This window comes from Myodes glareolus, chromosome 17, assembly GCF_982192425.1.
Source record: "Myodes glareolus chromosome 17, mMyoGla1.1, whole genome shotgun sequence".
Lineage (NCBI taxonomy): Eukaryota > Metazoa > Chordata > Mammalia > Rodentia > Cricetidae > Myodes > Myodes glareolus.
In genome coordinates, this window is record NC_142042.1 from 59,645,235 (window position 1) to 59,671,782 (window position 26,548).

Sequence of the window (26,548 nt, forward strand, 5' to 3'; positions counted from 1 at the left end):
ATATGCAGGACCAATAATTGCATGTTAAATGATTATATGCCATGCGGTATCTTATTGGTTAGAGTCAATAAAGTATATCTATTTGTTGTACCCAAGGAATTCCTGAATTCTGTATGCCTGATTTTTTTATTTTCATGGACCCAGAAAGGTTATATGTCCAAGGTCACCCAGCCACCACACGTCTGAGGTGAGACTAGAACCCCCCTTCCCTCACACACACATGCACACATTTGGGCCTAAGTCTTCCGGGAGTTCTCCTTAACTGTTGCTCTGAAGCACACAGAGACCAGGTTAATTCTCCCGACGAGAATTTTGTTTTGATGGCATTGTGCTTTGTTCATGATGTTTTAAAGTCGTGCCCAGTTAGAAGGCTTGACTTCGTCCATTCTTTGTCATTGTTGTCTATTCGTTATTGTTGTTTTGAGATGGTAGCTCACTGTGTAGCTCTAGGTGGCCTGGAACTGTCAAGTGCACACCAGTGTAGACCCTGTTGGCTTTGAACTTGAAATGGTCCTACTGCCTCTGTCTGCCAAATTCTGGGGTTTCAGGCATGAACCACCACACCCTTGTTTGTTTTTGAGACAGGGTATCATTTTGATTATATTTTTTATGCATGTGGGGTGTGCTTGTGTATGTATGAGGAAGAGAGAGAGAGAGAGAGAGAGAGAGAGAGAGAGAGAGAGAGAGAGATTAGGAAGTACATACGTACATACTGAGGCCAGAGGATAACTTCATGTGTTATCAGAAACACTGTCCACATCCTTTGAGACAAGGGCTGTCACTGGTCTGTAGCTCACCAGTTAGGCGAGGCTAGCTGTCTAGCAAGCCTAGGGATGCTCCTGTCTCTGCCTCCCCAGAACTGAGATGCTGTGCATGCCACCACACCCAACACTTTTACGTGGGTTTGAGATCAAGCTCAGGCTCTCATCCTTGTGAGGCAAGCAAACACTTTACTGACTGAGACACACATGCCCCAACCCCCAGCCCTTCATTTTTTCTTAAGATTTATTTGTTTTATGTGTAGGGGATAGTGCCTGCATGAATGTCAGTGTCAAGATACCATATGTGGGCAGTACCCACGGAGGCCAGAAGAGGGCATTGGACGCCCAGAATTGGAGTTCCTGCTAGTTATCAGCTTCCAGTTAGGTTCTGGGAATGGAACCCAGCACTCTGAACTGCCCAGCCATCTCTCCAACCCTTGCTTTATTCTTAATCTGTCATCTTATGTTGTCCTTTTTCTTTCAGCATGTATCTTGGGAAGTGAGAAGCCATTCGCCCCTTTCTAAAGAATGCGTCTCTGAATTTTCAACCAAAATAGCTCTAAATAATAGTAACTTTCTCCCCAAGTAAGATTAGTGATAAGCAGCCGACCATGGCCTTCAAGGTCTTGAGAGGTGTGTGTGTGTGTTGAATTTCGCATCTTACTCTTTATATGTGTGTGTTTATCTTGCTTTTGACATGAATGCTTGTACTTGGATGCGTTGACTTTCCGTGAGTACCCTGGCTTTTCTGGAGCTCCCCGTACCCTGTGGTGATTGACAGACACCCCTGGGATTTGTCCACTGTAGTTTAAGAACTGCTATTTTGAAAGGACAGTGCCAGGTTTACTTGCATTTTTTACATAAAATGCTTAAGAGTTTCTGAGGAAGTCTTTAAATTATATTTATACTCTAGTATTTCATTTATTTATGAACTTGGATTCTTTTTTTTTTTTTAAGAATTTTGCTTGAGGGAAATAACTTAAATATTTCCAGAATTGTCACTCTCTCCTTTCTTTCCTTACCAGGGGCCATCGGGTTTTACTTTTCTCCCAAATGACCCACATGTTGGATATTCTGCAAGACTACATGGATTACAGAGGTGACTCCCCTTGTGCACCACATCTCCTGAATCATTTGTAGCTGGACCAGTCACGTATGTAACATATGTGACCGTCATATGAGGTGTGGCGATTACAGAGGAAAAGTCCGCCACAACATGATTCAGAGTCAAAAGAAGAGGAGACATGGGGAGTGGAGTGTGGAGTGAAAACTGGCAGAGTGAAAACAGAGAGATGTATGGGCAGACACAAGCAGCCACATTCCCACTGGCTGTGAGGTTTCTGATTATGGCACCGGGGCAAATGCCATGGAAACGCTATCTGTATAGTAGACACATTTAAGTGACAAGAACTTTCCAGTCGTGAAACATTCGCCTCAGCAGCCGAGTCCTTGCTCAGACTCGCTGGACAGATGCAAGTGTAGAAAACCCACAATCAAATGGGAGAGAGGCGGGGCTGGTCGTTTCTACTTAACAATAAGGAATGTTGTTATTACCTGAGCACTTTGCTTAATATGCAATACAGTGCATGTGAGATATTGGAAAAACCCATGCCTTTAGTTGCTCTCAAGGCCCCTGGAGACGTTTCAGCTCCAGATCTTGTGGTTTAAGTTAGTTCAGGCTGGGCCTCAGAGCTATGTTTGATGCTCCTCAAATGCTGTGGGAAGCCTAGGCCAGGGCACCCTTGCAGGGATCTTGGAGCACAAGAAGAGCTCAAGTTGAGAGCTCTCTTTGGGTCTGGAGCATGAGGACAGGCGGGAGACCCTCCAGTGCCAGAGAAAGGCAAACACCAGGCCACCAGACACCCTCCTCACCGGCTCCCATGCTTCTGCTTGCATCCCATCGAATGCAGTTTGCCATGGGGCCAGCTTTCAGGATTGCTTGGGAATGGTTCAAACCACATACTAAACGCCACTTCAGCTGCACTTACAAGTAAAAACGTGTTAATCCATTCCTTTGTAAATGATAGCATTGCCCCCCCTAAATTTAGACTTTTCCCCCATGGAAATTATTAGAAGCGGGGATTTTGCCTGTGTGTGTAAAGGGTAAAGCTGATGTCTGCTTTTGGACTGACTAATTTTTTTCCCCCAGAATCCTTGAGAAGGAATTAAGGTTGTCTACTTTCTCCTCTGTGTCAAGGCTACAGCTATGAGCGTGTGGATGGCTCCGTGAGGGGAGAGGAGAGACACCTGGCCATTAAGAACTTTGGAAAACAGCCCATTTTTGTTTTTCTGCTGAGCACCCGGGCAGGTAGGCCACATGGGTCCTGATGAGAGCAGGCAGATGATCCGGGAGAACGTTTACATCCCAACCATTTCCCCTAATTCTCTAAAAGACAAGGTTGTTAGCAAGGAGTTAAAAAGGAGGGGATTGAGGCCATTGCCGTGGTTGGTTAAGAGGCTGGGCTTCTGGAAGCATGGTGACTGTTCTATGGCTCTTACCTAAGCTACCATCTCATCGAGGAACTTCAGCTGAAGTCTTGAGTTCTTAGAAACCATCCTAACCTGCTTCGGCTCCTGGCCTGGGATGTCTGGAGAGAGTTCCATGGGAAGTTTTATTTACATTTAGGGGGTGCAGCTCTTCCCCTAACTGTGATTTGGGGAATGAGATAGTCTCTCTGCTAGTTACCTTCCTCCAGAAATACTTCTCTAACACAGCACAAGCTTAATGAGTATTTAATTGCTTTAAAATGTGATTATAGTAAAATTGCCAGCTATTTAGAGTTTGACAATGTCTATATATAACTTCAATCATAAATATTATCTCACATTTGTGATATGTTATTAAGAGGGTGATTTTTTATGCATTATTAAACAATTTGACATTAAATTTTTTTTTAGATTCTGGATCATCCTTAAATCACTTTTTAACCAATTGACTAGTCTTATTATTATATTTATTTAAGAAAACCTTTTATTTATGTGCATATGCCTGTTTGTTTCTATGTGTAACATAAACATGCAGGTGCCCTTGGAGGCAAGAAGAGGGTGTCCGATCTCCTGGATAGAGTTGTAGGTCATTGTGAACCACCAGGTAGGGGTTTGGGGAACCAAATCCACGTTCTCTGCAAGAGCAGCGCATGCTTTTACCCACTTCTCCAGTTCCTCATTATCTTACTTCTTATAAATTGAAATCCTCCTGAAGCAGCCAGGGTGAATCCAGAGATGTGTGTTCCTCTATTAGAGAGAGATCAGCATCTCCGTGGAAAGGGCTCTGTCTTATTAGGAAGCATTCACCGAGTGATTAGTGTGATAAGGGTGAATAAAAGAAGCCTCCGATGTAATCCTAGGTAAGGGGATTATTCTGCCAGTGTCTGCCTTATCTGTCTAATAAAGATAATCATGCATGATGTAATCAGATTCTTAGCCCTTTGCTCTGTCATCCTCTGTCTCCTGCAGGCTTAGACGAAGCGCAGGGTTGGGTCAGGTGGCCTCGGAAGGAGGACAGTCAGTTCTCTTTGTGATACTTTAGAGATTTCATCCTTTCCCGACTCAGAGGACAGTCTTTTGTTTGAAATGTCTAACATTAAGAAGGACGAGCCGTCCGCATTTTAGTTAATTTCCCTGGAGGACCCGGGGCAGATCGTGGAGGAGCAGAAGCACTGGGCACTGCCTTTTCCAGAAGCCGGCCGCTGTGTGTGCCTCGGGTCTGCAGCACGTTGATTTGTTCAGCAATTCGCCCTGTGTCCCAGGGTTTCTGCGAGTGAATCGTATTGCCACCAGGGGGCAACGAAAGCTCATGAATATGTCTCAAACCGTTATGAGCAGAGCTTATTAAAAAGATACCACTCATGGGCTGGAGTGTAGCTCACACACGTGCCTGTGTAGCATGTACAAGGTCCTGGGCCCCTTCCCTGGTCCTGCAAAGAAAGTGGGATCGCCCTTTGGAAAGAGCTGCCTTTCAGTGGCGGGACCAGGAAAGATGGCGTTCGTTTCAGCATCGTGTGACTCCTAACCACCAGGCCACAAGGGCAGGGTCGGGGTGAGTTGGGGGGGGGGATGCTGCAAAGTTTTTAAGTGAAACAGGCACCTGGGAGGTGTTAGGGTGTAGTGAACAAACAGGCGCCGGAGCTGGTGTGCTGGAACAGCCTGCCATACTGACTGCTCAGGAAGATCAGTATTAAGATTAAGATTAAGTATTAAGGACTGCTCCAGCCCAAAAGTTGGAGGTCAGTCATCCTGGGCCACACGTAGGACCCTGTCTCAAACAAATAAAAAAAGAAAGGAAGGAAGAGAAAGGAAGGAAGGAAGGAAAAGAAAAACTATAATAGCAACCACAAAAGCCCAGGAAATGTAGCCAACAGGTTCAAGAGCCAGACATGGACATGGGAGTCTGACCCTTAGCTCCTTTACCTTCTAACTGTGCATCTTCAAATAAATGTTTGACTTCTCTGTTTTTCCATCTCAGTATCAGCAAAAGGGGTGAAAAGGAATGGTTAGCGCCCATAAGGTTGTTGCATAGGGCATAAGAGTTGATCTGCATAAAATGCTCAGACCCTCGCTTGCACCTGGCAGGTAAAGCTTAAATGTGTTAGCCCTGCTAGGTAACCTAGCCTTGCTCAGTAACCAGTCATTATCAGCTCTTTATTCAGATTTATTCCTGAATAAAGAAGATATTCCTGAATAAAGCAGGAATCAAGATATTCCTGCTTGTCTTGAGACCCAGCTGGGCGTCAGTAGTCCTTCTGAGAAGTAACCTTTAATTTAAGCTCCTGCAACAAGCCCTGCCAGGCCCCCTTGTTTCAGCAGTGATCTCTAATGACCCTGGCAAGAGCCAGTCCGTTTTGTATTAGTTTTTACATTAATCAAAGAAAAGACTGTAATTTGCCTTCATGGTTCTTTTAATTCCCGAAACCCAGGGTCGCACCTCACCCCTTTTCCCCCAGGAAACAGCCGCAGGAGGTGGCTTGGTTTTTATCGCGCTGTGCCTGGTGGGTGTGGATGCAGTTACAGGTGCCTGGCTAAGGCTTTCTGCAGAGCAGGGGAGGCAGTCTCCTCTTCTGCCCTCCTCCATCAGCATGTCAGAGATCTTGCCACCTAGCCTGGCCTGCAAGTGTGGGGCAGGGCTCGTTCCTCACGAACGCCCACACAGATTGCCCCGTGCTCACCATCCTTTTCTGAAGGAGTGTGCACCCTTTTCCTTACAGACTGTCCTAGGCAGATGCAGACCAGTGGTTTAGGTCTGGGAGAGCTGAAACTGCTTCACGCTCCTGACTTGAGCATCTTCCTTTGCTGCTTGTCCCTACTCCCCCATTCTGTTATGTGTGATGGTTACATTCTCCCAGCTCCGGCGGTGGGAGGCAAAGGGAGCAGGTGTGATCATGCTGGGCTCCAGAGTTGTGGATGAGTGAGTTATTAGGGTCACCCGGTCTGGGCCGTCTCCAGATTCTTGTGTGTGCTTCTGGTGATTCTCTCTTGCCTCATTTCCAGGTGGAGTGGGCATGAACTTAACAGCAGCAGATACCGTTATTTTTGTTGACAGTGATTTTAACCCTCAGAATGACTTGCAGGCGGCTGCCAGAGCTCACCGAATTGGCCAGAACAAGTGAGTGGTTTCAGCGTCAGTGATCTCCACTTCCTTGGTTTGCTAGGCACTCCTGGATTGGGAAGAAGGGAGGAACGTAGTCCTGGTGACAGCACCAAACGGGAACTGAGAGACCCCAGTACGAGCTCAGCTTTGCTGATGGCTCCTGCAGCAGCATTAGTGGGTGGCACTGTGGTCCAGACTCATTTTGTTGAACAAAAAGCCAAATTATGAAAGGGTTAGAAGGAATCTTTAGAAGCTATTTAATTCAGTGAGCTAGGCCCCACCTCACTAAACAAAACAAAACAAACAAACAAGCAGCAGCAACAACAGAAAATGGCCAAGACCAACAGGAAATGGTGTTTTTGTAGATTTGTCTCATATTTCTTTGTTTGGATTTTTTTTTAATCTTTTTGGTTTTGCTTGTATATTATGTTTCCAATGCTGTTTTTTTTTATGAGTTTGTGTGTGTGTTTCTGTGTTTGTTCTTTTTTTTTCTGTTTGTTTTATTAAGAGAGAAAGAAGACCTAGAGTTGGAGGGGTGGGGAAGACCTGGGAGGAAAAACAGTGGTCAGAATATATTGTATGAGTTGCCCCTGTCCCTAACACACACTTGATGTTACGGAAGTTTACCAAAAATTATGTGCTCGCCTTGGGCCTGAGGATGACATGTGCCTACAAGGTTTTCCTTGGCCACAGACGACACAATTCAGGTCACCTCCACATCCTTTCGTCCATGATTTGGAAGGCCAGATCACTCTCCAGCTGCGCTCACCTGGTGCGTCCGTTCCTGGTGTCGTGGGCACTCACACACTCTGCTCTCACTTGACTGGCGCTCAGGTCTGTTAAAGTCATCCGTCTGATCGGCCGGGACACTGTGGAAGAAATCGTGTACAGGAAAGCAGCCTCCAAACTGCAGCTTACCAACATGGTCATGGAAGGGGGCCATTTCACCCTAGGAGCCGCGAGACCATCTGCTGAGACCGACTTCCAGGTGAGAATCTCTTCTTTCCCGTAGGCTCCTCATGACTTGTTCCTGCCTTGGTGCCTGCTATGTGCAGGGGACTGCAGGAGTCAAACATAGGCTGGACAGGTACAGAGTGAAGGGAGCACGTGCTGTCTGTCTGTCTTGGATTTAAATCTGAGCCTCATCACTCCATCACTTCAGAGGTCTTTCTTTGCATAAAGCAAGGGTTCCATTAGTTATGTCTGAGGATGCTGAAAAAAAATTCGAGAATTAAAAAACAAACTAAGGTTATCGTAACAGTTGATTCTGCACCTCTGCCTTGGTTTCTTTTCGTCTTGCTTTGAAAAATACCAAACAAAATCCACTGAAGAACGGGTGTATTTTAGCTCGCAGCTCAAACCCAGCATGTTTGGGAAGTCAAGTCCACAGGAGCCTGAAGCAGCTGGTGGCATCGTATCCACAGTCACAAGGCAGGGAGCCAAGAATATTCGGGCACAGCTTACTTTTCTTACACAGTGCAGGACCACACTCAGGAAGTGGTGTCCCCACTTCCGTGCCTGCCTTCCCATCTCAGTCACCCTAATCAGCGTTGAGTTTCTGGTGTGCCCGGAGGCGTGTATCCAGATGCTCTCCTCCAGTGTGGGCAGTCCCTTATCACAAACTCTTGACTTTCTTTGGGTTTTGGTACCAGATGCAAAGTCAGTTACATTGGTTATATATAGCAGTGTTAAATATAAGCATACCCAGATGTTGGTGCTTCAGCGAGCTACGTAAGGAGTTTGACACTGTTAACAGCTGACCTTAAAGGTGAGAATATCTCGAGTCCAGTCCAAAAGGACAAGAAGCAAGTGAACCTGAGCTATTGTGTGAGCATTTGCAGGGTTGGGAGCTGCAGACGCGCACTAGGAAATGCTACCTGAGCCCTCTGTGCCTCCTGTCACCACAGCGAGTGGATGAGAGGCTCAGGGAGGCCGCGGAAGTCTCTGGCGAGTGCTGGTCCATGGAACACCGCGGTGGGAAAGCAGATTGCCAGAGGAGCCAGCCAGTGCTGAGATCAAGAGGTTTAACAGTGAGAGAGTTGGGAAACCGCGGAGTCTGGCTGCTCTTGCTGTTCCTGGAAAGCCTGTGAGGATGAATTGGAGAGACGTGCTATAGGAAATACTTGAACTTACCATTACTCTTAGCAAAAAAATAAAAATAAAAATCACTTATCCGTATTGTATTGTTGCTGAGACTGTCAGAGTCAATAACTGTGATAATCCTTTATCCCCATCTGCTTACCCATCATTCTGCTGTTAAAAGCTTGCTTGCTGTCAGCTGTGATGGACAGCAAATACTGGCTGTCTGTCAGAGAAGGAACGTCTAAGCCATTAGCAAGTCACCCACATCCCATGGTTTTGGGTTTTTTTTTTTTTTCATCAGAACTAACTGAACTTTTGTTTTCTCCATTCAAGTTAAGTGAGATACTTAAATTCGGCTTGGATAAACTGCTGTCCTCTGAGGGGAGCAGTGTGGATGAAGTAGACTTGGAATCCATCCTGGGAGAAACCAAAGATGGGCAGTGGGTCCCTGATGCTTTGCCTGCCGCAGCAGAAGGAGGACACAGAGAACAAGAGGAAGGAAGTGAGTTGGGAACCAGATCTTACAGTCTATCATGCATTTTGAGTTGATTTTTTTGTGCAGGGGGAGCAATGTGGATCTCATTTTATCCTGCTACCCGTGGGAATCATTTTCCCAGCACTCTTTGTTAAATAGACTGGTTTTATTTTTTGTTTTTTTGCCCAAAGTGTGTTTTTGACCTTTGTCAGAATAAGGTACCCTTAACTGTTCGGGCTTCTTTCTGGGACGTCTTTTGTGTTCTGTGTGTCCACACATGTGCCATGTTGTTTTTGTATCTATGGCTCTGCAGTATGGTTTGAATTTGAATATTTTGACACCTTTGGCATTCTTTCCGCTATGCTAAGGGTGGCGTTAGCTGTCTGGGGTCTGTATGCTTCCATATAAGTAAGAAATGTCATTGGAATTTTGATGGGGATTTTAGTGAACACATCAATTGCTAATGTAGCCATTTTTACAATCTTAATTTTACCAACCCATGAGCATAAGCGGTCTCTTTCCATCTTGTAGAGTTTCTTGAATTTCGTTCTTTAGTGTCTACGATTTCATTGTAGAAGTCTTTCACCTTTTTGTTGGATTTGTTTTCCTGGTTTCCGTGTATTTGTGTGGTTGGTTTTACTAGCTATGGAGTTCTAGCTTTCTCATAAGATACAAGATTTTTTTTTTTATTCTTTTGCATTTGGGAAGATTTGATTTGTGAACTGGGTATAGAGGTGTATATCTTTAATCCCAACACTTGGAAGGCAGAAGCACGTGGATTTCTATGAGTCAGAGGTCAGCCTGGACTATGTAGCAAGACCTTGTCTCAAACAAACAAAGAAGCAGGGAGATTTGATTTGTGGCCTGGGATATGTCTACTTTAGAGATTGCTCCATGGGCTGTGTATAAGACATGTATATCCAGTTCCCGTCGGAGGGAGTATTCCATGTGTTCTGTGGAATAGTTTAACCCTGAGGTGTCCGTTGTTTTTTCGTTTGGATGACCTCTCGAGATGCGAGTGGGTTACTGAAGTCTCCGCTGTCTGACAGTTTATGTCAGGCTGTATTCGTTTTTACTATTTGAGGAGCCCTAATACATAATATATATAATGTAATATATAGTGGCCTTCTTTCTGACTAATCTTGGTCTGAGGTTGTCTTTAATCAGACATGAAAATGCCCATAGCACCTTGCTTTCAGTTTGTTTCCCTGACAGATGCCTTCCATACTTTGATTCTTAGATTGTGGTTGTCTACCTGCCTGGTGTATTTCTTGGAGACAATGGATAGTTAATTTTTTAAGTTTTAATTTATTTGCCAGCTAGCCAATCTGTGATTCATTTGTTGAGATATTTACTATTCCTGTAATTTTGTTGGCTGTTTTGGTTGTTATTTGTTCCTTACTGTGTCTGTTAGTGTTGGGAGTTTATCTGTTTCCTGTGTTGAATTTCTTTCTAGTTCTCCCTTCTTCGGCCATTCTTCTCAGGCCTTTCACTCTTGTCCTTTCATGACTGAGTCTCTCCCTTTCTCCTCTGTATATAGTATTCCTGTAAGTACCTTCTGCAGTGACGGATGGGTGGTCATGACCTGCCTTAGCTTGTGCCTGCCTTGAAATGTCCTCCAGCCCTCCCGTACCACATCTGTATGTATGCATGTGTGTGGTGTTGTGTGCACGTGTGTATGTGGGTGTGTAGATGCGTGCGTGGATGCTAGAAGAAGGTATTAAGTGTCTCCCTGTTTCACCCTCATCCTAATTCCTTCAAGGCATTTCTCCTCTCTGTCCCAACAGTACTAAGGTGACAGGCATGCAGGGGATCATACCCAGCTTGCTTGTGAGTGCTGGGATCCCAGCTTAGATTCCCCATGCTTGAACATAGTGTTTCTTTTTAAAGATTTGCTTACTTTTTTTTCACATGTTTGGGTGTATGTACCACATGCTTGTGGAAGTCAGAAAAGGGCATCGGGAGTTACAGATGGTTGTGAGCTGCTGTGTGGGTGCTGGTATCGATCTTACGTCTGCTGGAAGAACAGCGACTGCTTTTAACCCAGAGCCCTCTCTCCAGCCCGCAATGTAGTGTTTATTGATCTTGCCTGCCATCTTTGATATTCTTTCTGTCTGGTTGAGTATTTTGGTTCTGCTGTGTTTTTATTTGATAAATTGAAATTTTCATTTTCAACGTTTCTGTTTCCTGTTTCCTTTTTCAAAATTTCTTTCAGTTTTTTTTTTCTTTTTTGAGTCACATTGCTGCTTTTCTCATCGGTTAAAGCTTTCCCTCTGTGTTGCTGACTTTTCTTCAGGTCTTGAACGCGTCTATCTGTTCTTAGCCTCTTTCAGGTCACAGAAAACCTTTGCAGTCTTGGTCTGGTGTTTGCCTTAGTTCGGTGGCTGAGCTGTGACTGTTAGGAGAGTCATGTTGCTTTGCTTGCCCGTGTCTCTCATTTCTGTGTTCAGCTCTCTCCGGCCACACAGCAGAGGATGGCCAGTAGGTGGCTTCAGAGTTTGATCTGCTAGCCGGCCTCAGAGTTGAGATCTGTCCTGGCCACCAAGGGCAGGGCTTGTCTCTTCCTGTGTACTTCCGAGCCTGGCCCCGCCTTCTGCCACTGGCCTGCCTCTGCTGTCAGTGACTGGCCCTCCTGCTTGCCACACTGCCCCTCAGGGCCTTCCCTCATCTGGGTTGTGGCAGGCCACACTGAAACTCCCCCTGCCTGGGTGTGTTCCTTGATCTCAGACCTGTGGATTAGTTCCTTTTCGATCAGTAGTCTTAAGATGGCATTCAGGCTCCTGCCTTCCAAGTCATACAATGTGACATGGTGGGCTTTCTCTCTGAGGCTACGCTGTCGGCTGGAGGAATCCCTGTCTCACCAAAGCCTGCCATTGGATTTGAGGCTCGTGAGGACTGTGGTCTTGTCCTGAGTGTCCACTAACTTATCTTCATGAAGAGGTTTCTGCCCTCTCCAACCCCCCTCCGTCCTCACACTGAGGCTCTGCTGGCCTTCCTTCGCTCTGCTCTCCTCTGCTAGGCCTTCACTTCATGAGTTTCCAGAGCTCCTCCTCCTCTATCTCTCTTTGGGGTAAAGTCTTTCCCCTTCCTGTGACCGCAACACAGGCAGCCTCTAGTCCGCCATCTTACCCCAGAGTGAACAGCTTACCTTTGAGTGTTTTAAAGATTTATTTGGTTTTATTGTATGTGTGTGAGTGTCTTGCCTGCATGTCTGTCTGTGCACCACATGCATGCAGTGCCTGGGGAGGTCACAGGATCCCCTGGAACTGGAGTTAGGGACAGTTGTCAGCTTCTGCGTGGGTGTTGGGAACTGAAACAGGTCCTGCAGTTCTGAAGTGCCGAGCTGTTGCCCCACCCGGAACGGTTTACATTTTAAACCCAGCATATATGATAAATAGTGCAGGTTGGGTTGTGCATTTGACATGTGTGTAGACGCCTCCCCCACCCCCTCTGGATTTGGTCAATGTTCTGAGGTTTTGAATTTAAAATGTTTGTTTGTGGTCTTGTGTATCCCAGGCTTTCCTCAAATTCACCTTGGAAGCTAAGGATCATTGGCATTGAACTTCTGATCCTCCACATCTACTACCAGTGCTGGGATTAGAGGCATGCACCTCCGTGCTGTTCTGTGGGGCACTGGGAACTAGATGCAGGGCTTTGTGCATGCTGGGCAAGCACTCTGCCAGCTGAGCCACATTCACAGCCCACGGGAGTGTTTTTGTGTGGAGAATGCGCCCCGCGTGTCTGGCTATTGTCAATGATTGTTTTCCTGTCCCAGCAGCCACAGGAAGTCGCTGTTTCTAGCTCACCTGCCTTCTGCCTGAGAAATGAGGAAATTCTGTTTTGGGTGGGAGGTAGGCTGGGCATGACATCTGCTTTTGGCATTCCCTTTAGTTTATCCAGAAGCGGGTTTCCCATCACCTGCTTTCTCTTTCCCGTTGCCATGTGGTGAGAGGGGGAAAGTGTACCCCACATCCCCAGCACAAACACACGGAGCACGGTGCCTTCCAAAACTATCTGGCTGTATCTACTTTCTGGTCCCTTTCTCCTCCTTAGTAGTCATTGCTCTGGTGCCCCGGGTCTCAGCCCATCCTCATTGCCTGCTGCCTGCTCGCTTGTTCAGTGTGCGGCTGGCCTTCCAGTAGTGTGGGCATTGGCGCTGACCCCGCTGGCCCGGACACCCGTTTCTCTGTTCACTTGAAAATGGGAGTTTATAGTATTTCCTGACTCTTCATTTTGTAATAGGCACGGACTGGCGACATTTTTATGGGATGTGTGGAGAAACTGGAATTCGGGCAGCTGACCATTGCAGGTGCTCTGACGTCTTCCATGTTTTATCTTTCAACCCCGCAGGATAACGTCCCATTCATAGTCTTCAAGATGCTTTCCATTCTCCATTTTAATTGTATGCTGTCATTTCAGGGGCATAGTAGTACCCCTGATTCCTGATTCTTCCTTGAGAACATTTGTTATACATTTAGAATGAATAGTATAGGAAGGGCTTTTTAAAAGATTCCCTGCTCCCAATATTGCTTCTTTTTCTTCCAGGGTTTTTGTTTGTTTGTTTGTTTTGTTTTGTTTTGTTTTTTGAATCTTTTGTTCTTATTGGTAGTTTTCTAGAAATGCCTGGTGTCCCAAGGCTAACAGGCAGCTCTGCTGTGGATAGGTGGATAGGTACTCCGGGGCCTCACTTCAGCGTTAAGCCTGGTAAGCCAGATTTTGCCCTGAGGGAGCCTTCCTACAGACTCCTGTTTGAAGTCTTTAATTGGCCAGTGTCGAGACAAATTCTCCCCTATCGTCCTTGGAAGAGTGAGGGGTTGAAATGCCCTCAGTGGTTTCGGGTGAAGAGGAGGGTGCAGCGGAGGTTGTTTCCAGCATTTGGTGGCAGATCTTCTCTTAGGCCTCCGCCTGTGGCGCTCTGCCCTGTGAATCCTAAGCCTTGGCCAAGCGCGTCTGTTCTCATGAGTAACTTGGCTAAGCACCCATGCCTGCTTCCATGGCCCCTGTTTATCTCTTGTTCCTCCAGCCCATTTACGTTCTGGGGAGACTGCTGAACTTTTCCACGTTCTCTTGCCTCGTATGTCTTTCTTAAAACCCCGTTACTGCCATTTAAGGTTTCAGGTGAGGGGGGAATGGATGCATGTGGCCATATTTTAAAGTTATGTTTGATTACCTTAAATACCAAAGCTTACATCCATTTCTCCACTCACTTAGATTAATTCCAGCTTATTTTTTTTTTCAACATTTGCCAGAACAAAATAAAACTGCAGTGTTTTCAGAAAGATCATTACACTTCTAAGTCAACCCGACTGCTAAAAAATTATGTATTTTTAGACAGGCTAACTGCCAGGAAAAAAGAAAAAAAAATCCCCCATAGGATTAACATTTGGAAACTTGTCTTTGATGAATGGGTCTAGCCTCCCTGTGTGCTAGGTGACTGAACAGACAGGGGTTTTGTGAGGGTCTAGGGTAGTGATTCTTAACCTTCCTTATGCTGCAGTCCTTCAATACAGTTCCTCATGTTGTGGTGATCCCCAACCATAAAATTATTTTCATTGCTACATCATAACTGGTTTTGCTACTGTTATGAATTGTAATGTAAATATCTGATATGGAGGATATCTGATATGTAACCCCTGGGGGTCGCCACCTACGGGTTGAGAACCACTGGTGTGGGGTGTGGTTTCAGCCTCTTGGCTGCAGTATGAGGGTGCACGATTTAAAACAGCATCCTTGGATGTAAAGACTAGTCATTAGTACAGCCCCAGTGCAAGCCCAAACACGATTGGTTTATCTTGAATGCCAGGGTTTTTGAAAGGCACATTTCTGTTAGAATTTCATGGTGTATGTAGCTACATATGTTGATGTTGTTTTGACACTTCTCAGATCTTTATTTTCTTTTCCACTTGTTGATAGAGCGGCTCATTGGAAGCCCCCTGCTGATTTAATTAGCAAATGCCAATTAGAATTACAGCTGGGTAGAATTTGGTACAAGTGTGAAGCAATTGATCTCTTGGGAATGAAAATGTTTTGCTTTCATACTCTCCAGGGAAAACATACTTAGAGCTGACTTCACAGTGCTCTGAAAACACATTACGTGGTAATGTGTGCTGCTAAGCTCACTTTGGTTTCCGGCCATTCTCATCTGTTTGTGGCTGCTGACCATGGATAGTTCTCGCTGGATTCCTGGTCTTAACTGTTACCCACCCTCACCGAGCCTTTGTCTATCTGCACATGGCCTTAGAAATGTGTGCTGTACTGTGCCAGTGCCCGTGTTGGGTGACTCACAACCGCGTGCAGCTTCAGCTCTGGGGCATGTGACACCCTCTTTTAGTACCCCCAGGCCCTGTACTCATTTGTAGAACAACCCCCCCCTCACACACACGGATACACACAATTAAAAATAAAAATAAAATCTTAAGAAACAAAACAAGGGGATCTCACAGAATGAGTGCTGTTCAAAAACGATTTCTGTACTTTTCTGTGTTCGGTCAGTCAGCACTCTGGCCTCAGGATCAGAATCCTCCTTCATCCTTCAGCTGTGGGAGCTGAGGAGCTCCTCATCCCTGTGCATGCTCGGTTAGCCCGGGCACAGGGGAGAGGCAGGAAGGTGCAGCGTGGGAGCTTCAGCGCTGTAAATGCAGGGATCATCTGTGATGCTTCATTTTCTCACACGCTGCCCCATTTGTTTCTGTAATATAGAAAAGCAGGGAGCGGGCTGAATATTAAATGCGCGCTTGGCATTAAGAAGTGGGATTTATTACGGAATCTTCAAGTCAGTGAGATTCATGCTGAGGAGCAGAGTCGGGTGAATGAGTGAGTGGCTGGAGATTCAGCAGGGTGAGGGAATTCTCCAGTCACTGGTCATCAAGGCTGGACCGGCTGGGTTATGAACCATGTTCTATTCTATGAAAAGAGGAATACAGGACTTCTGTGTGGAACTTAAAGATGTTCATGACATGCAAGAGGCTGGTCTTGGCTCATTTCTAGAATATGGGTCATTTCCTTGTTCACCTGCTTTGAATAGCATTAATCCACTCCCCTGTGTCTGACATTCCTTTCTTTGGTTTTGTGTTCTTAGAAAACCATATGTACTTATTTGAAGGTAAAGATTATTCTAAAGAGCCCAGTAAGGAAGACAGAAAGTCGTTTGAACAGCTGGTGAATCTTCAGAAAACTCTTCTAGAGAAAACGAGTCACGGGGGCCGGTCGCTCCGCAATAAAGACAGCGTAAGCGACATTGCCTTTCTATAAAACCATCAACTCTGGGGCCACTTTGTTCTCTGAGGATGGGTTGTTAAGAAACAGGAGTGTGTTGACAGAATATAATAAGCGACTGACTTTAGTATAAAAACTGAAGTGTAGTTCTAAAAGCATTGGTCAAGCCAGGGAGGGCCAAGAGATGGCTCACTGGTTAGGAGCCATTACTGTTCTCAGGAGGGCTCAGGTTCCCAGCACCTACATGGCGGCTCACATTCCTGTGTAATCTTAGTTCTGGGGGATCCAGACTATCTTCTGGCCTCTGTAGGCTCCTGCGCACTTGCACACGCGCGTGCACACACATGCACGCGAGCACACACACGTTTATATGCAAGTAAAGCACTTATACACATAAAATATAAATCTTTATTTTGTTTCTTCTTCTTTCTTTCTTTCTTTCTTTTTTTTTGGAGACAGGGTTTCTCTGTAGCTTTGGAGCCTGTTCTGGAACTAGCTCTTGTAGACCAGGCTGGCCTCGAACTCACAGGGATCCACCTGCCTATACCTCCCGAGTGCTGGGATTAAAGGTGTGCACCACTACCACCTGGCTAAGATAGATCTCTAAAAGACATTAAGGACTGACAAGATGTTTCAGTAGGGAAAGCACTTTGACAACCTGAGTTTGATTCCTAGAACCTGTGGTAGAAGGGCAGCACTGACTCCCAAAGGTTGTCCTCTGATCCCCACACTTATGCCATGACTGTTTTTTTTCTGTCTGTTTCTCTCTCTGTGTCTCTCCCTTTCTCTCATACACACACACACACACACACACACACACACACACACACGACAAATAAAATAAAAACTATAATCTCAGCACTTGGAACTGGAGACAGGAGGATCAGGAGTTCAAGACCAGACCAGCTTCATAGCAAGTTCAAGGCTAGCCTGGGCTACGTGAGACCCTGTCTCCAAACATACATTAAGAAGTGAGTATATGGCTTCATGCAAGTAAAAGCATCTCGCGGTCCTCTTAAGCCCCCTGTGTAGGGTTTGCGTTGTTACAAGAAAATAGCGTATCTGCTATTGGCATTCATTATCGTTAAGAGGATGGCAGTCATAAATGTCACATGATGTTCCAGTGCCTGGCACTTTATATATGTTCTCCAGAGCCGTCACTAGGGACCGAGGCTGCTGAAACTGACCTGTTTCAAGGGGAATCGTTGATGCATTTGTAGAAAGAGCTGCGTTAAAACTGTTTAAACTAAAACCAGCTTCCTACAGACTATGACTTCAATCTAGAAAGAAAGGTTAGGTGGAAGTACTTGTTCCTCATGAAATGACTGACTGCATCAGCAATGCATTGACTGAGTTTAGTGGCCAGTGGCCATGGTGCCTGTGAGGGGTCATGTGAACCGGTAAATTACGGCGGCATACTGTCAGTGCCCACCACACAGGCGGTGTGGAGATGTTCCCCCTGCTTCTGCACAGAGTGCTTCAGAGGAAGCTTGCAGAGAAGCAGGCAGGCCCTGACCTTGCTGACTGTGAGTCTTTGCCTTCCTAAGGTTCTTATCCCAGGCCTGGCAGAGGGGCCCATCAAAAGGAAGAAGATTCTAAGCCCAGAAGAGCTGGAAGAGAGACGGAAGAAAAGACAGGAAGCAGCAGCCAAGAGGAAGAGACTAATGGAGGAGAGGAAGAAGGAAAAGGAGGAGGCTGAGCACAGGAAGAAGTGGGTCTACATTATACCAGGCTGGGGTCCCTGTTGCTGGTGGGGGCGTCTTGTGTAGTGAGCCCACAGCTGACATGGTTTTAAAGCCAGAAGCCCGTGACCACTCCGGCAGTTCTTACGGGAGTCAGAGTGTATTTGTAACGATTAAATTTTTACGTTTAGTCCTCTGTGCCAAGGTAATGGTGCATTGTGTTAAACAAGAATTTAATTACTTACCTATTTGTTTATTTTGTGTGTGTCACAAACCATGGTGCACACACATGGAGTGGTCAGAGGAGAACTTGCAGGAGTCTCTTTTCTCTCTTCACCCTGTGGGTTCCTGGGATTGAACTCAGGTTCTCGGGCTCTGAGGCAAGCACCTTTACCTGCTGAGCCCTCTCGCTGGCCCTGGACCCGGAATTTAGAAAGGTTTTATTGTAGCTGTGTGGTGAGGAATGGTTTAGTTGAACAGTCCCTTCCAGGTATATGCTCACAAACAGGCTCCTTGTAAGCATAGCAGGGTAGCAGTTCGGCCAGTCACTAAAACTCGCTTGTTTCCACGTAAGTAGAAAACTTGGGTGGGGGCTGGGAGATGCCGTTCACAGTTCCATTCGTCACTGCCTGTGAATAGAAGGCCCCAAGGGATCATTAATCGCTTCCCTTTCTGGTCTGCTGAAGGATGGCCTGGTGGGAATCCAACAGTTACCAGTCCCCCTGTCTGCCCTCGGAGGACAGCGAGCCCGAGGACCTGGAGGACGGAGAAGAGGAGACTTCTGGCGAGCTGGATGACGAAGACCTAGACTCAACCTCCATCAACTATGTTAGCGGTGACGTCACCCACCCACAGGCTGGCGCGGAGGATGCTGTCATTGTGCACTGTGTAGGTACGAAAGTGGGACCCTGGAAGGGTAAGGTCAGACGTGACCTACGAGTGATGATCCCAGGGCAGCATTGTACGGTTAGTGGGCGTGGCTTTTAGCTGTGAGACTTGACTCTTTCCTTTACTGGTTTGAATTATCCAACCTCTTTGGGCCGAAACTTCCTTACTCCGTATGGGCTCTTGGTATCAGCTTTATCCTCTGCGTAGTATATTTAAGAGGGTGAAATGAGGTGGCATTTGGAAAATAAATACGTTCTCTGAGGAAGAGCAAAATTCCAAGGGTGTCCCCGCTTGTGATTGTCACACTAACTCCCTTCGGCTGGACTCCTCCCTCGCCAGCAGCCACCTGAGCGCCGTGCAGACGTCTGCTTCTCGGGGTGCTCTTCCTGGTCCCTAGGCGGAGCCCTCTTCCTGTTTCTATCTTATCCTATCCCGTTCCCCTTCGTCGTGCACTTTGTCACCTAGCACGATAACATATATAACATGCATTTGTTTATTTCACTCTCTCAGTGCATTAGAAAATTAGCTTCCTGGAGCAGGGACTTCTGTTATTGTTGCTCACTGGTAGAAGCCTGGTGCTTAGAACAGTGCTTGACATGTAAGATGTATGAGCCAATATGTGTAGAATAAATGAGTATAAATACAAGGTTTAACCAGCTGTGCTGGTTCCAGCTTGAATTGAGTCCTACGTTTCCTCCTCCTTACTATGTACGGGCGAGTGTGTTTAGGCCTTCCGGTGCCCACTCCACTACGTCCATCTCCTCTGTAATCTCCACCCCGCGTCTCACCTCCAGTAGGTCTAGACATGCCAGAGCTTCTGCTCTCGCGGAACACTTCACTTTTGAGATTCCTATTCCGACTCTTTCTGGCACAATGGCCAAGTACACCTTCTGGAATATTTCTAGGAGATTAGATAGGTTTCCTTCTCTAAGAAGTCGTTCCCCCACAAGCCTGTCTTGTGTGCCTTTGAACTGGACTTGCCTCCTGTCAACGAAAGCTTTCTCTCTCTCATCAGATGATTCTGGCCGCTGGGGCAGAGGGGGCTTGTTCACGGCTCTGGAGGCACGATCAGCCGAACCAAGAAAAGTCTATGAGCTGGCTGGGAAAATGAAAGGTAAGAAGCGAAGAGACGAGAGGGTCAAGGACAGCATAGGACAGGAGAGGACTCTCGAAATCCTGCGTCTGATGGGTTAGCAAGCCCTGCAAGATAGAGAAGAGCTGCCTGAGGCCTGGCTTCTGCCGTCAGTGTAACTCTGAGGCAGATCTCCCTCGGTGTCCGTAATCCACATCCATAATTTGTGGCTGACATTTTCCCCACCTTCTTTGGGGCTGTAATAAGGATAGTGGATTCAAGTGTTCTGCCTGAAGAGCGCATTCCTGTTCACCCAGCTGACCCCATTTCCGTAGACGAACGTCAGACCTAGTGGAGACACTTTTAAACTGTTCACAACAGCCCAGGTGCTAAGGGGAAGGGTGTCTTTTGAGGTCACCACAGCCAGCACTACCACACTCCCTGAAGGCAGAAGTTAGGTTGTTTGAGGGCAGGAGACTTGCTGGAGGTGTTAGCTGTTGGCACCAGGACAGGAAAAGGCACTTTTTTTTTTTTTAAAGTGTAGCAGTCACAGTGTGGCGGGAGGAACGAAAGCGTCCTTGCTCTCCTCCTGAGGTGGCTGAGAGGTTAAGAACCCAGGTGGGATGATTACATGCTGGATGAGAACATGAGTTCTCAGAGTCTGGGTTTAGTTCATGCTTCTGCCCAGTTCTGAGGGTGGGAAGGAAGGAGTGGATGGACATAGAGTGAACACTAGGTCTAGTGACACAGATTGTTGAGAGAAAGCCATTCCAGGTCTGGACACTGCTCTGGCCATAGAAGAGCAGAGAACCTGGGACAGTCGGGTGGAGAAGTCCCCTGTAAAGTCCTGCCTGGGAGAACGGGCTGGAGGAGTCCCTTGGAAAGTCCTGGATTGTAATCACGAGGGAGGAAATGAGGGCACAGTGACAGAGCCTGGGAAGTACATCCACTTAGTCGCCGAGGCAGGAAGAGGAAATGGATTGTTGAGAAGAGAGGGAACTTGAGAATTTGGATTTTGACGTAAAGATTGAGTAGACCTTATCCAAAATGTTTGGGACCATGAGTGTTTTAAATTTCAGATTTTTAAAAGAATTTGGGTATTTGCATATACACCGTGAGTCTAAATACAGAATTCATGTGTGTTTCACACACACACCTGATAAGCAGCATGAGGTAATGCCGCACAACGGTGCTTTTAATGCACCTGCCACATGAGGTCAGGAGGGCAACTTTCTGCTTTGGTGTCATGTGAGAACCGAGTTCAAAACTCCAATTTTGGCGCATTTTGAATTTTGGATTCCTAAGTTAGAGATATCCACTCTGTACAAGAAAAGCAAGGGTGTGAAAAAGGCAAAGAGACCCACAATCTCAGGACACTGGAGTAAGAATGAGAACTGGGGATGGCTGTTGGATGTCAGCCCTCGCATGACTATTTTACCTCGGAACATTTGGGGGAGTCTGAACACCGCCCGGTGGCTGCACAGACTTACATTATAATGGCCAATGGAGCTAGAGATGGCCTGTATCATCATCTCTGAAGAGGCGTTGACATGGGGCCAAGCAGAGCAGATAGGGACATGGGAGCTATCAGGGACAGCTCAGGAGGGTGGGCCTAGTACCGTGAGTCTGGGAAGATGTTGTCTAGAGGTGGCAGGAGGGTCCCCAGCAGAGTCTCATTCCCTTTTGTCTCTTTGTCACACTCGCCATTCCCAGCACCCGATGACTGGAGGATCTAGGCAGTTCCTGCACAGCTCTGCACAGCCCCAGACAGGCCAGGGTGGAGCCGCTGTCCCAGGGGAAGAGGGAAGTTAAGCTTAAAAGGGAGTTTAGCTGCATCGCGAGACCATCAGGGAATCGTCTTCTGGATGGGGAGAACAGTGCAGCAGGACTGTGGGGGTTTTAGGATGCCTTAAAAGATTAGGGCATGGGAGATATTTATCATTTTTGTTTTTTTATCATTTTTGTTTGAACAAAAAAATTCAAATTGCTCTGTGAAGCCCAGCACCAAATTGGCCCATTTGTCTAGAGCATCAGCTTGATTTGATTTGGGTGGTGGGAAGATCTACGGATAGAAACAGTAGAGTGCAGCGTGTGAGTGATTTATGACAAACAGGAGACTCCTAAGGAATCTCCAGCTCAGAACGCAGCACCACGATGGCCACAGGGGTACGAGGCTGATAATGTGTGAGGGCCACCGAGTTCGGAGAGCATGAAAATGCAGGAAGGCAGTAGCTGAGTCCTGGGCCAAGATGAGGACAGGTCGGGAGATGGGAAGCAGCCATGAAAAATTCAGAGGGCCATAGAGTGCTAAACCCGATTGGAACAAGCCATGGTGGCCTATGCCTAAGGTCCTGGCGCTGGGGGAGGAAGGCAGGAGGATTGCTGCAAGTTCAGGATAGCCTGAGCTACAGAGTGAGATCATATTTTAAAAGGCAAGAAAAATAACAAAAATGCGATTGGATTTAGACAGTGAACACATAAGGAAGATTGAGAACAGCCCTTCGGTGAAGTTAATGATCCTTTGTCTCTCTTTAAAACCTCAGACTTGAGTTTGGGAGGTGTCCTTTTGTTTCCCATTGATGACAAAGAGTCAAGAGAGAAAGGACAAGACTTGGTGAGTAAAAACCTGTCACATATCAGAACGAAAGCTTCCCTTGAAACCCCCGTCCGCCCCTCAGGTGCTCGCTGCCCAGTCTCTGTTGTAGCGCAGTAGCTTGTCAGGGCTGCCACACCTGCGCCACAGACATTGCAAGTGTTGCTGGAGACTTCATGACCACAAGGGGCAACAGTGGCTTTTCTTCTCAGCTTGTACATGACCAGCCACCCTCTCACCGTGTTCCCACAGTCTATCATCTGGGGGTACACATCCTTGGTGTCTTTCTTTGTGTCTTGATTTCTTCGTGTGTGTGTGTGTGTGTGTGTGTGTGTGTGTGTGTGTGCACTCATGCAAGAGTGTGCATGTGGAGGCTAGAGACCAACCTCACATGTCATTTCTCAGGGGCCACCCACCTTGTTTGCTTCAGACTGGATCTCTGTCCTGGGTCTCACCAGTAAGCCCTGGGATCCAACTTTCTTCAGCGCCGCCATTTGGGATCGCAAGTGCATGCCACCACACCCAGCTTTTTATGTAGGCTCGGGTGATGAACCTGATCAGGTCTTTGTACTTGAGAGGCAAGCACTTTCCGTCCTGAGCCATCTTCCTTGTCTCTCAAGTTTTCCCCAGCCTCCAAAGTTTCCTCTCAAAAGTACAAGTGTAAGCTTGGACTAGTACCCAGCCTCATTTTAACTTAATCTCATAAAGACTGTCCATACATAGTCACAATCACAACTTAGGTTCCAAGGGTTTGACACTTACTTCAGCATTGCAATTGGGGAAGGGACACACTCCACCCACAACAGACAGGTAGGTCAGGCCGCTCTGCAGGTCTTCTCCGGTGCCTCAGAACACCGCCTTGCTCTTTCCCTGGCTTAAACAGCAGACCCTTCATGTACAGGCAAATTTTTTTTTTAATCATTTGTGTCAATTTAACTTTTATACATTCCTACTTTATTTTGTGCTGTGCGAGTGTGCTTGCCTGTACACGTGTGTGTTGGCTGAGAGGACAACTTGCAGGTAGGTGTCTGTTCTCTCATTCCTCCATGGGGGTCCTGGAGATCAAACTCAGGGCGTAGGCTTGGCAGCCAGCCCCTTCTGTATCTTTTTATCGTTAGTACTCCGCACAGTGCTGGCTCATAGAATATGCCCGAAAACATTTCCTGAGTAGAATAAGAAAATATGATGCAAGATTCTGGAGCTTCATCATTTGTGTTTATACGAAAATTTGTGTGAAGGATTATACTTTCTAGCCGGCAGAATGCAGGAAGCAACCCACACCTCCCCTGCTTTGCATCTTAAAGATTTCCTGCGTGCCTGTTTGGAGTATCTGTAGTGAGTTTTATTTTTTACCATATCCACCTGATTCTCTCTGAAGCCCAAACCCATATTTGAATTTCAAGCCAGACCATTGCTGAGTTAGAAAAAGCGTCAGAAAGTGAGGCCGAGAGAAGCTCGCGCTCAAAGACCTGATGGTCTGTGTGACCAACACTGAAGTGTTTTCTGCATCCTCACTCCGTGATTCCTAGAGCGCCGCCCAGAAGGAACAGTGCAGAAGTGCAGAAGGAACAGAGTCGAGTGACTCAAGCTGGTGCCTGCGAGCGTGGCAGTGGCAGGACACTTGCTTAGCTTGCACTGGGTTCTAGGTTTGATCCCCAGGGCTGCTAAAGAAAGTGGGGTACTCGCAGTGTACAGCAGCATGCCTAGGTGGGACCCCATTGCTTTGACCTCAGCAGTTCTCTCAAAGACCTCTAGGGGACTTGGGGACACTGCCTTCATAGGCTGTTAAAATGGAATGGCTCTCGGCCTGGGGGTGTGGAGTTGCTGAGCACCAGCTAGAGGGCTGGAATGTAGAACGCCTGTCACAATAGCAGCTGAGATTCTGAGCAGTTCTCTTTTCCCTGGAGAGCATCTAGGAGAGTCTGTCTCCTCCCTGGCCGGCTCAGTTGCTGGCAGTGTGACTGACTGCCCTGTGCCATGTTGTTCTTTCTAGTTGGCCTTGATTGTGGCTCAGCACCGCGATAGCTCCAATGTCCTGTCTGGCATTAAGATGGTGGCCCTAGAAGATGGCCTCAAGAAGATATTTTTAGCAGCAAAGAAAAAGAAAGGTGAGCCCTTCCCTCTGCGCCCAGGATGAGAAAAATTTCTGTCCAGATGTGTGCTGTGACTTTTGAAGGGAGACAGTAAATGCTAAGACTCCCCTTGGTGTGCGTGGTAAAAGCGGACCTCGCCCATGTCACTTTACGCCCACGTAGCCCCTTTCCTTGTGTACTGTGCCTATCCAATGGGCATCGCTCTCATCGTACAGATTCAGAGGCGGTCCTCGGCTTCCCTGTCACACACTGTAACTGACAGTTCTTTTCTGCAAGGCTTTAGTCTGTCCAAGCCTAGTGTACCTCAGTGTTTGTGGAATCCCTTGACTCTTTGGAGACTTCATGCTTGTTTTAATTTATGATTCCCCCACCAGTCGCAATCTGTCCATCATCATATCTGCTCACTTCTAGAACCCGTGGGCTCTTGTCTCCCACAGAAAAGCTTACTTTTCCCTCGTTTGTTTCCTCCCCAGAACGTTTTTGACATTGTAATTATATACTTTGCATGAAGACATCAATAATTATTCTCTTCTGTATATAATTTTCACTGATTATCATAATCTTTTCAATAGCGAGTGTTCATCTTCCACGCATCGGACACGCTACAAAGGGTTTTAACTGGTACGGTACTGAAAGACTTATTCGGAAACATTTGGCTGCAAGAGGCATCCCAACTTACATGTATCCTTTGCGGTCTGAACAGTGTGCTTGTCCACAAAGTGCTGTGTTCCCTGACACTGTTACTTAGTCCGAGGCTAAGTCTTGTGGTGTGTCCTCTCTCTGACACAACTAAGAATCACTTTCTAGCTTGTATAACCCAGAGTATGCACCCAAGATGCCTAGAAGTAGCATCTTTTTACCTCACTCCTCACTGAACTCTGTGCACTTCATGTGGTCTCTAAAGCACTTATGGCCCTATAAAACTTTAATAAAGAAGTCACATTTTATGTGCTTGCATAATGTCAAGAATTTTAGTACATCACATAACAATGACAGTCACAGGTTCTAACACTAGTAGAAGTCTTTCTAATATGAAGCAAAGCTGTTAAGCTGTAGGACCTCTCCAGTGTTTTGCAGGGCTTACCTGAGAACCAGAGTTGGTAAGTTAGGAGCGATGAGCTGTCTTCCTTAAGCATCTTTGCAGCTACTACTTTCCTAGGAGCAAGGCTGCTGCCTGCCATTCTCAGGCTGCATCCCCCTCCGCAGCACCGCTGGTTCCTTAGCAACCAGCCCAGCATCAGCATTGAAAATCCATGCCCCAGAGTGACTGTTAGTTTTCAGGAAAAAGATCGTCTTTGGCTGGAACCTCAGGGATAGTCTTCATGGAATTCGAATTTTGTTCCCCTGGAATTGTTACCGTGATCCAGCCCCTGTAATACGGAAATGCACAGCTTATCTGGGGAAGCCCTCTGACTTCAGATTGCATAGCTTTGTATAAAAATAAATTTCCTGTCATTAATAGTTACATTGTTTGTTTGTTTGTTCCCCCTGAGTCTAGTTTTCTAATCCGTCACCAGACTGATTTACAGAAGGAAGGGCTGGCTGTGTGATTAAGGAGCACTCAGTGATGACCGAACAGGGAGGCCCTGGGGGAAGAAGCCATCTCAGTCAGCTCCTGCCTTCAAAGATAGCACTGGGGCGGAGGACAGGCTCCTCATCCACACCAAAGGGGTTCCCCTGCTCTTCTTAACTCTACTCAGTATAGGAATCTTGAAGAAAGTCTAAGGGGCCAGAGAGATGGCTGGGTGGTTAAGAACACTGACTTCTTTCAGAAGACTGGGGCTTCATTCCCAGACCCTACCTGATGTCTCACATTTGTCTGTAACTCCAGTTCCATGTGAGGCGTGTGTAGACATATATTCAGGCAAAGTATCCATACACATAAAACAACAATTGTAAATGTAGCATAAGTCAAGGCAGTTACTAAGGAGTATCACACACAGAAGAAAAAGATACACTAAAGGAATACCATACACAAAAGAAAAGGACAATTCATGCACGAGAACATCGAAAAGAGTATACAGCACATGAGAAGAATGACCAGAAGACAGATGGGAAGAAATCACGTCCAACCCAGCCAATCAGAGAGCCCCCAATACT

At 46.6% G+C, this 26,548-nt stretch overlaps 1 protein-coding gene across 1 annotated transcript in view; it reads left to right on the forward strand.

Moving 5' to 3' along the window:
- Positions 1-25,913, forward strand: part of Chd1l (chromodomain helicase DNA binding protein 1 like) — a 48,837-nt gene extending 22,924 nt beyond the window's left edge. The window contains exons 11-23 of the mRNA XM_085677940.2: positions 1,787-1,860; positions 2,959-3,069; positions 6,249-6,363; positions 7,183-7,336; positions 8,764-8,932; positions 15,984-16,132; positions 17,668-17,831; positions 18,489-18,694; positions 19,706-19,804; positions 22,306-22,376; positions 24,349-24,463; positions 25,021-25,129; positions 25,593-25,913. Of these exons, the coding sequence (XP_085534066.2) occupies positions 1,787-1,860; positions 2,959-3,069; positions 6,249-6,363; positions 7,183-7,336; positions 8,764-8,932; positions 15,984-16,132; positions 17,668-17,831; positions 18,489-18,694; positions 19,706-19,804; positions 22,306-22,376; positions 24,349-24,463; positions 25,021-25,129; positions 25,593-25,671 (1,615 nt within the window). The 3' untranslated portion in view covers positions 25,672-25,913. The remainder of the gene's footprint in view (positions 1-1,786; positions 1,861-2,958; positions 3,070-6,248; positions 6,364-7,182; positions 7,337-8,763; positions 8,933-15,983; positions 16,133-17,667; positions 17,832-18,488; positions 18,695-19,705; positions 19,805-22,305; positions 22,377-24,348; positions 24,464-25,020; positions 25,130-25,592) is intronic.
- The last annotated feature ends 635 nt before the right edge of the window (positions 25,914-26,548 follow it).